General features: G+C 37.9%; 1 protein-coding gene across 3 annotated transcripts; it reads left to right on the forward strand.

Moving 5' to 3' along the window:
- Positions 1-839: 839 nt before the first annotated feature.
- Positions 840-10,118, forward strand: LOC112500198 (nuclear transcription factor Y subunit C-3-like). 3 transcript variants are annotated; one of them, XM_025103559.1, is made up of 4 exons: positions 840-931; positions 1,016-1,099; positions 7,669-8,431; positions 9,890-10,118. In XM_025103559.1, exon 3 carries the CDS (start codon positions 7,678-7,680, stop codon positions 8,401-8,403), a length of 726 nt encoding a protein of 241 aa, XP_024959327.1. In that variant the 5' UTR covers positions 840-931; positions 1,016-1,099; positions 7,669-7,677; the 3' UTR covers positions 8,404-8,431; positions 9,890-10,118. The 3 variants fall into 3 exon arrangements, with proteins under 3 accessions (XP_024959327.1, XP_024959328.1, XP_024959329.1); XM_025103560.1 differs by having other exon boundaries at positions 1,016-1,079; XM_025103561.1 differs by lacking the exon at positions 9,890-10,118 and adding an exon at positions 9,792-9,829.
- The last annotated feature ends 631 nt before the right edge of the window (positions 10,119-10,749 follow it).

Consider the following 10,749-nt stretch of genomic DNA (forward strand, 5'->3'; position numbering starts at 1 on the left):
GGTGCATCGATTGACCAGAAGAAATACAATCCCACTCATTGTTTGCTTTCACCCATTCACCACAGGCACAAATATGTAACTTCATTTTTTCAGGACTGGAACTCATTTTCAAGTTGAAGAAAGAAAGATATATGATGCACAAAGGAAGAAATTAAGTTGATATTATTTCTCTGGATATCTTCATCGTTCCTTCATGGCTATTTTATAAATCAAATGAATAAAATTCATCCATTCAACCATCAATTAGTTATAGGAAAAATAATACAATTATTGAACGATTTTCCATTAATTTTTAGGCTTTGTTGAAAAAAATAGTAGTTGCCCATAATTAAACATGTCTGAAAAACGTGAAAATGAGATTTTTTTTCGAAAATTGCGGCAGTCAAATGGTCAAAGTTACGGATGTAAGATCTGGTCAAAATAATAAAATTAGGGTTTTACCTCTAGCAGATATGTGTCAGGTCCGTAATTACGGACATGGATAGAAAGTGTAAAATTCGGAAAGTTTGGGAGCAGGTTTGCAATTGCGGATGTAGGTAGAAACAATAAAAATAATTATCGTTTAGCTAGATTCACAATTGCGGACGTGTGTTTTTACGGACGGAGTGTTGTATTAATAAATACGGAAGAAAAATGGCTAAAAGATAAAATCAGATTAATTAAAATAACTAGTTTAATTAATTTTTAAAGAAAATAACATCTATTCTTTCTTTTATGATTTAAAAACATGGAAAATTTATCCCTTTTTTCATTTTATTGCATTTCTTTTTTAAACACATATTTAACCCCTTTTTTGAACTGAAACTCGCGTCTATATAAATAGCTACACTACTAGATATTCATCATCATGCTTTCCTTAATGCACTTTTTCTCTTGCAAACCCTAACTGATCTATCTGTATGACTGTTCTAAATCAACCAATTTACCAACGGTTCTACTCTATGCTCGATTAATTACTGATTCTATCAGAGCTTGATTTCTCTAATTTAACTCCGTCAATTTGTATGTTTTTCAGATTTCTGCTGTGCTCTTTCTTGGTTTGATCGAAGTAATTTGGAGCTACTAAAGACTATTACGAGGTATATAATAACTTATCAAGGTATATCTGCTCCCAATTATGGAGTCTTTTCATGGCTTTGTCATATGCATGTTCGAGAGATATTTTGTAAAGTTCGTGTTTCTATTGCTGCTTTATTCGAGTGTATGTTTTTTTGTATTGTGATGATTTCGCAGCCAGTCATTGTATTTGGTTGTAGCCTCAAAAATTAAGAGAAGATTGATGGGTATGTGTATGTTTCAAATTTAGTAACTAGAAAAGCTAGGAATGGATTGCTTAACCTACTTCCATCTCTACCCTTTTCCATTTCTCTAATATAGTCTTTTTCATCGTTGAAACGAACTTAATTGAGTGCAAATGGGACTGTTGAAGTTGTGTAGTGTACAGATCATAGATGGTGTAATTTATGTCCTTGCTGCCTGTATATGAGTGCAGAGGAGGTTCTTAAGACACTATTCCATATTCCCCAGTTACCAATACTAAAAGGAGAAATAGATATTTCTATTTTCTATCTATGACACTTCTTACGTATATTGACCATTCTGTGTGGTGTATGTCATAATCCTAAATAGGAGTTTTTTTTTTTTTTTTTCTTGTGTTCATGTAGGGATTTTCTTCGGTTGTGTTTAATATTTCTTCAGTTGAGTTTAATAGTTCTTGTCGGCTTATTAAAATTTTCCATTTCTAGCCCCTCCTTTTTTTCTCTGCTTCTTGCTGTCATTGAAGAAAATGGCATTTTTTTGCCATTGTAACATCAAATTCAAATGAAGGACATCGCAATTTTGCTATACCGTATGTGAGCATAAGTGTAGCTGTTGTTACTTGTTACTGCTTTCAGAGATAGTTTTAAGGTTGCATTTTGTTCTCCTTGCATAATTAGGTAATCCTTAAAAAAGTATTGGTAAAACTTTCTATTTTGTGGTAACTGTGTGTATTATATATTAGAATAAGCTGAGGTTTCATAGTTATGAAATAAATACCTTGAAATGCATGATTCATATTATTTTCTACTGGCAGTTTGTTTGTTTGTGAAGTTTTTAAATCGAACCGTTAATTCACAATATTTTCTTTGCAATAAAATTTGTGGTACTGAACTGATTTTGAAAGTTTTGGAGATACCAAAATGGAGATAGAAACAAGAGTTAGACTAGCATGGTACCAGCTGCCATGAGAATTCAAACTCTGGAAAGAGAACTTTCAGATTCTATATGAGGCGATCTGGGATAAAGATTTTTTCATTCATCCCCATTAATTATAAGAGAGAAAAAAGAGAAAATAGTATCAATTTTGTGGTTTTTCTCTTTTGGTGCTTTTTTTCTGTGTTAGGCAATCATCAAAGATTGTATCTTCCCAATGTACAACTGCTAAAGCTGGTGGATGTTAGTTTTGTGAAATGAGGAAACCAAAGCAAGTAATGGATGTCTTGTAAGGTTATTTGAACTCTATTACGATAGTGATTGGTGGCTAAATCATTTAAGAAAGTGACAGCAATTAACATGGAATTTCATTTTTCATGATCATTTTTGTGACAGCACAATTTAAAATTGAAGAGTTGGGATATCCACCAAGTCGGCATGATCTTACCACAATAAAACGAATTTTTTTAAAATGGGGCCATTAATTGCTCTTCCCCAGAAACATCATGAAATTCTGGCAGATTACCTACACTGATCATGTGGTCAGAAAAGAGGTGGTTGGCGTGCACTTTCTGTTCCCAGATCTTCACTCTTAGATTTATGGTCATGCATTCTCTTAGTATGGTATTTTGAAGGGGTTCCTTCATCTTATAAACCCGATTAGTTTTGACACTTGGTTACTGTTACTAACTATAAGTTCTTACATTAAAAATTGTTTGCAAGTAGTTTTATTAAGGCTGTTAGTGTAATTAGTAGATTGAGGAACAGTCTACCCGTTGGGGTAGAAGGCAATTCTGTCACTTCCGAGTGAGATATCCTAAGTTAGTTTGGTTTGAGGAACAAACAGATAAATAGCCGTCCATATTTTCTTCATTCTTTCTTGGTTGCAGCAGATACATGTATAAGTTGCTTCTATATGAGGTGATGTTCCTGTGGCAGATTTTCCTTCTTACAGCTAACAGATTTCTATCCACCTCAACTAACTAATGCCGACAGCTGGCTAACTAACTGATATTTAAAATCTAGGTATGCTGTGTTTCTATTTAACCTTTCACCGTTCCTCTCTTAAGGTTCTCTTCTATAACCTAAATCTTCAAAATCAGCTCAAATTGCCTACAAGAGTTTTCTATCTTCTACTCTATAGCAAGTTGCCACAATGTTTAACATACAATACTTGACAAGATTCTCATATGGTGTGTGTACATACCATGACTTAATACAAGGTGGTATTTTCTTTTGGGGCTAGTCTCTTCAGGTAACCTTAAAAGTTTTTCTATTTTAAAAAAACCACCCCAGAAATATGGTTGCAAGTTGCAATGCCTTGTGTCTATGGTACTTTGTCAATTTGAGATGTCCAGGGCATGTGTGTCTATTTTGCTAGTTACCACACAAGAATAGTGAAGACTGAAGAGTTTCTAATCTCCCTTCTGACTTCCTTCTTGGTCGTAGTTAATTTTGACTTCCTTGTTGGCCGTAATTACTTTTTGGATCTTAACATTAATCCTCCTAGTTCATTTTCTTGTTCTGGACATCTTGCTAAACACCTTTTTTGTGATGGTGTGTTCTACCCAATGCCACTTTTGCTTCAAAGGTGATATTCAGTTGTTCACTTAAAGCTCATGTATTTAGTATGGTGTCATTGTAAGGTAATTACTTCTAGTACAGAAGAAAGCCTTAACACCCAGGCAGGTCATTTAAGAACATTTTAGCCAGAGGACAATCATCTTCTTGTTTGCTGCCATTTTTCCTAGTGGTTTGGAGTATATCTAGTATGGTGCTTAGTTCTATGGAACCTTGTGTCTTCTATTTTCACTTGAATCCTTCTTACATTATCGTGTGATCTAGTGGAGACTTAGATGTTTGATGGGCTTTTGTAACTTGTAGTTTCTGGTGGTTGAGCAAGCTAGCTTGAGCAACACTGATAGGTCCCAACCAATGCTCTTGTGATAATGCCTAAATGAACTCTTCGAGTGAGAACAAACCATGAAGTTTGGGACAATTTTATGCACTCTTTTTCATTCCTTGGAAGATATTAAATACATAGACTTCGTAACTGTTCTCCTGTATCCACGACTGCTACTACAATGCATAATCAAAAGCTAGATCATGGAAGGAAAAATAACCGACACACACAGTTAGATTAAGGAAGTAAAATAACCGACTCGAACTGCTAATACTTCAACTACTAAGGCTCGGTCCAAATATTGATTTATCAATACCCCACATTTTTACGGGACCTTGTCCTCAAGGTTCAAGTTTGACAACTGCTTGTGCAACTCTTTTGCGGTTGTACAACCAGTTAAGATGTGCAGAAAAATTTCCGGATTACATGCAAACTATTTTGCCCTATTTAGTCTCTCCTACCTCACCATTGATGTTCCCTTCCAACAGCAATAGTTGAGGCCTCTTTGCATCGATGACCAGGAGGGTACTTGTAATCAAAGTTGAAAGAGTCCTTGTGTATGTCTCTGTTGCATCTCCTACCAACTTTTTGATAGGGAGGGGGGAGACCCCTCCAGATCAAGGCAAAACACTAAACGCTAAAAGCAACAATTACTTTTAGCGTTTAGTGTTTTGCCTTGATCTGGAGGGGTCTCCCCCCTCCCTATCAAAAAGTTGGTAGGAGATGCAACAGAGACATACACAAGGACTCTGTTTCAACTTTGATCTGGAGGGGTCTCCTACCAACTTAGTTTCTTGAGAGGTGGTGTTGTCATGGTTGTGGGTAGGTTAACGGGTTGTCATCAGTAGTGGCGATCGTTAGATTCCCCCTTGATGTTGTGGCTGTTCGTCTCTCATGCAAGCCAAGCTTGTCGGCTCCTTCAAGGTTTTGGGCTTGAATATAGAAATTGTTTCAGAAATTTCTGACCTCAACCCGCCCATGAACGACCTGGCCAGCGTCTTCTGAACTCGGTTACCAAGCATCTCGAACTCCTTTCAGTAATCACGAAGGGGTCCAGCCTGCCTTAGCTTGGATACAGCTCATCGAAGTCTTCACACTCTGTGGGTCAAAACGAGCCCATAATTCCTCCTCAAATAACTCTCAAGTTACCACACGATCTTCCTCCTGGTAAGCACGATTGCAAGCCGCAGCAACTGCCACCTTTGATTGAATTCTCCTTCAAGATGAAAAGCGGCTAGAGAGACCTTTTGTTTATCTGCTGTGCTTTGAAAATTCAAAAAATGGAGCCACAGGGTTAAACCATTCAGTTGGGTCGTCCCTGGCATATTCTGGGAATTCCAAATTTTGTCATCCTTGAAGAAATCATTTGTCTGCTGCCGTTGTTCTTCTTAAGAGGGTGCAGGGCAAATCCTTCTCAGCCATTGGCCAACAGAATTTCAGACAACCGGTTGACGGTGTCCTCAAGTTGTTGCATTGCATCCTAACTGTTAGGAGGCCAGCCCCCAGGGCCTCAATCGTATCGAGCTTTGATACCAATGATAGGTCGCGGCCAAGCTCCTGGGATGATGACTAAATGAACTCTTCTGCTGGGAACAAACCACAAAGTTTGGGATAATTTTCTGCCCTCCATTTCATTTCTGAGAAGATATTGAATACATAGACTTCATAACCATTCTCCTATATTCACGACCACTACTACAACGCATTACACAAAAGGTAGATCATGGAAGGAAAAATAACTGACACCACACAGCTAGATTAAGGAAGTAAAATGACCAACTTGAACCGCTAATAGTTCAACTGCTAAAGACAGAACAAATATTTCTGATTTATCCAAGACCTAAAGGAATTCTAACTCAGTCTCAGGCTGTTACAATTTTGAGTGTTTGAGTGGTATTCGTGCCCCCGTTTGGTGTCGGCTGTGGGAGTTGTTAGGAGACCCCTTGCTTGCATTTCTTCTGGAAAGAGGATCCTTTGAATATTACGGTCCTCTTAATGGCCTTAGGACAGGATGCTTCTGAATGATTATGGACCTGCATGTGCATGAGATGATTCCTCTTGATGATCCTTTGATCTAGGGGTGTATAGAAAACCGTCAATCCATGAAACCCGCCCAACCCAACCCGCTAACAACCCAACTAAACCCAACCCGCCAAACCGCTAAACCGCTAATTAGGAGGGTTGAAATTGGGTTAGCATAACTCAAACCAACCCAAACCGCCAATCCGCCGCTAGTATAAAATTATGTATATGTGTATATATATATATATATATATATAATATTTACAAAATTATAATTTACTGCCGAGTGCCGACCGAACTGTGGTTGTTGGCTTGCTGCCGACCGGACTGCTCTCGTTCTCGTCCCCAATTCATACTCCCAATTCTGCTTCTCGAGTTACTGAATTCTTTTCTGCTTGCTATGGCCTACGGGACTCTGGTTGCTGTGAGCATGTGAGTAAATCGTTCTCTATTTGCTACGGGATTGTGGTTGCTTACTTTGTTGGGTATATTTTTCATATTATTTATCATATTTCATTTGCCAACTTTATGAATTTTAGACTCGCCAACCCAACCCAACCCAACCCGCCCTAACCCGCAAGGGTTGGGTTGGGTTATACTTTTGAATGAGTTGGGTTTGGTTGAGATTTTCCAAACCGTCTTAATTGGGTTGGGTTGTAAAAATGTCAAAAACCACCCAACCCAACCCGCGTACACCCCTACTTTGATCTGTAGCCATGTTGCTAGGTCAATACCACAACATGGGAAACTTGCTGCTTATACTATACCACATGAAACATTTGAAGTGCCATCAGTTTGTATTTTGTATCTGGAGAATAACATCATGTAACAAAGTTTTTCAATCTAAAAAGTTCATGACTTTGAATACTTCTTGCGAACACAAATGTTACAAATTCATAGTCCCTTCATGAAACTGATATCAGATGATTTAATTTCATCGTCTTCATTTCCTGCGAAATTACTGAGCAACTTGATGCATTTACTTTTTGATTGTACTATATTCATGTTGGTGTTAATTGTGCATGAGGTCTTATATAGGTTTCTTCGTGTTGCCATCCATGGTTTATATCATTAATTTTATTCGGCGGATCCATAAGTCTTTTCCAATTGTGTCACAGAATAATTACTGTAATTAAATAAATAAAAATCACTTATAGTTACAACATACAGTACAAAACACTAAGAAAGCAGATCCAATTTCAACGATTTACAGTCAGGGTTTTTGCGTTCCACCATTGTTAACCATCAAACTCAAAACATATGCTATTGTAGCCTCTCAGTTTCCGGCATCGATGCCCTGTGGTGGCACAAATCGAATCACAATAGTGGCACTTTTAGAGCCGTAAATTTTCCCACTGTGTCATGACAATTGAGGGGTGGCACGGGACCTCCTAGGTATACCTAAATCCACTCCTGTATGTAGTACATGGATTGACCGTCCATTCTTTACATCCTTGTGTGTGCTACATATATGCTTGTTGGTATGATGTTTTCAGTCTCACTTCATAATATTCTAATTTAATTAATTTCGTATTATGGTGTGAACACAGCCTCTGAGTATGGATCAGCAAGAGCATGGGCAGGGTAGCTCAGGTCAGATGCCATATGGTGTGGCCCCATATCCACCAAACCAAATTCAAACCCCACAATCAGTCGGTCTTCCTTCACCTCCAACACAGCTTGCACAACAGCAACTTGCTTATCAGCACATCCACCAGCAACAGCAACAGCAATTGCATCAACAACTCCAGAATTTTTGGGCAAATCAGTACCAGGAGATCGAACAAACAACCGATTTTAAAAACCATAGTTTACCCTTGGCTAGGATTAAGAAGATCATGAAGGCAGATGAGGATGTGAGGATGATATCAGCTGAAGCCCCAGTCATATTTGCCCGTGCATGTGAAATGTTCATCCTTGAGTTAACTTTAAGGTCTTGGAATCACACAGAAGAGAACAAGAGAAGGACACTTCAGAAAAATGACATTGCAGCTGCAATCACGAGGACTGATATTTTCGACTTCTTGGTTGATATAGTACCAAGGGAGGATTTAAAAGATGAGGTACTTGCATCGACCATCCCTAGGGGTGGTCCCCTTCCTGTTGGACCTCCAACTGAGGGTCTCCCTTACTATTATATGCCTCCTCCACAAGTTGGTGGTTCTGGGATGTATATGGGTAAGCCTGTGGATCCTCAAGCCCTTTATGGACAGCAGCCTAATCCATATATGGCTCAGCCTCTTTGGCCACAACAGCAGGAACAAGAACCACAGGGAGATGCTTAAGCCAGGACTTCCCAAGATGATGGATGAGGTCAGTTCACTGCTTCCCATGCTTACCTTGAACTTTGAAAATGATGATATTTGACGTTAAAATGCAATTGTTATTTGTCGACTATCATCCATGATTTGCTGTATCTTTTATCCTCTCCGTCCCAAACTAAATGTCCACATTGAAAAGACAGTTTTAAAAATGTGTAAATATTATACTTTGTGATTAACTAAATGACAATTTTACCTCTTAATAGTAGAGGGAGTAATGAATTTCTCTATCTCATAATTAAGCATAGAATTAGAAAGTAGTCACTTACTCCTGAAAGTGGACTTTTGTTGGGACAAACTAAAATAGAAATGTGGATTCTTTTTTCCGGTTAGAGGGAGTAATAGAAATAGGGAGCTCCTTTGGTTTTTTTTTCTTGGGGGGGGAGTGTTATATGTGCTATTTAGCTAGGTAGGCTCTTTGCATTCTTTTATAATTTTTTATTTAAATTCTTGCTATGTGCTTCGTGAAAGTATTATTGTGCTTTATATTTTCATTAGTTAAGCTTTTCCACTAGCGAGTGGGTCTTTTCAAACACAGTCTCTACGTCTCTTGAGACAGGGGTGAGGTCTGGATAGATTTTACCCCTCCGAGACCCTACCTCCGGGTGGAATATACCTGGTTAACATGCAAGCTAGCACTTTCTTATTTGTTCAGGAAAGGTTTATATACGATGGAAAGACGGTTATATGTCTTACATATGTGCGACTATATTGTTGGTCATATGATATATAAAGTTATGGATAAATAAAGCATACTATCTGCCGAGGAAGCCATATATCCCAAAATAGAGCTATGCTCTACATAATTGCTTAGTAGGCTGACATTTGCATTCCAAAGTATCCCAATCAATACATGCAATATGCAACCAGCACCTCAATATGAACCTCCTACCAATTCGTACTCACACACATCAACATCAAAATGGATTTCAATAGTAGGACCCAAAAATCCAAAATGGATCAAATAGTAGGACCCCTGCAAAAATAGTACTGGCGATTCTAAATGTACCCCTTCTACTTGCTAAATTACCCCTCCCCCATCATTTCCGCGCTCACAAACCTTTTTACATTTACAGTGCACGAAGGAACCCCAATTTGCTTCAAAAGTGGGTAATAGTATACTCCTTTGTTCCCAAAATTAGTGTACACATTTCCATTTTAATTTTTGTCCCAAAATAAGTGTCTACATTCAAATGTAAGTGTAGACTTTCTACTTCTACCCTTAATTATGAGAAAGAAAGTCATTACTTCATCAAGTATTAAGCTACAATTGTCATTTAGTTGATTAAAAAGCGTAAACAATTACACATTTCTAAAACCGTGTTCCTTTTAATTGCGGACATTTGTTTCAGGGAGTATACGAAAGGCAAGTATCATCTTGATCTAAATGGTGCAGATTTTGGTTATTTTCTCTGCTACTAACATTATTTTGATTTGATGGTTCATGCAGAAGCCTTTAGTGATGTAACAAGGTGGATGTGTAAGACCTTTATGAGGTTACTTTTCATTTGGCTGGTAGGATGCTTTTGGTGTTTTAACTTGTTGTCATACTTGGTGTTTGTGTTGTTGAATTGAGTAGGTCTATAAATAGGCTCTTGGCCTGAATTGAGAATGTGTAGTGCTGACGATGGACATCCTCTTATGTAGTTGTATGTTGAATGTTCTTGTGAATTGGCGGATGTTCAAATGTTCTTGGTTTGAACCATTTACCTTCTGTGTGGCTGAGTCAACGACCCTTTGGTTCTTGCGGCTCCTTTTCCTTGCAATTAGAAGGTTCATTATCCTACTAATGGGAACCAAAGGGTCATTGGTAGAGTTCATGAGGTCAATGGTTCAAACGTCGATGAAATGAGTAGTGATGAAATGAGTAGTGGGAGTATCTGCCTTTATAATAAAAAACCGAGTGGTGAGAATGAGGGTGAATATGAGGTCGGATTGTGGGTTCCGTTATCAATGTTGTGACCATTTTGACTCTCATTCCTCTAAAACTCATTGAATTTTCTACACGACTATTTTTCGTGGACGATTAATCTTGCTAAATATTGTCTAGGTGCATATCTGGATTCTTTTTAGATGACCGGTTAACCGATTATGATTCAATTTGTTCGTTTAAAACGTCATGTGGTGCTTGCCCATTGGTTGATCGGTTAAGTAACTGGATCTTGAAGACTTGTATACCAGTCTATTCATCTACATATTCTAGGCCAGGTCCCGATTAACAGATCGAGACTGTTTTACACTATAACTGATTTTATGGTGGTACGTTTTGAGGAAACCGATTAAAAGGATTGGTAATAACCACTTTTTGCT

The sequence above is a fragment of the Cynara cardunculus genome (assembly GCF_001531365.2).
Source record: "Cynara cardunculus var. scolymus isolate 2C chromosome LG 17, CcrdV1, whole genome shotgun sequence".
Lineage (NCBI taxonomy): Eukaryota > Viridiplantae > Streptophyta > Magnoliopsida > Asterales > Asteraceae > Cynara > Cynara cardunculus.

Coding starts and splice junctions, on each gene's coding strand:
- LOC112500198 (XM_025103559.1), top strand. CDS start 7,678: ATGGATCAGCAAGAGCATGGGCAGGGTAGCTCAGGTCAGATGCCATAT.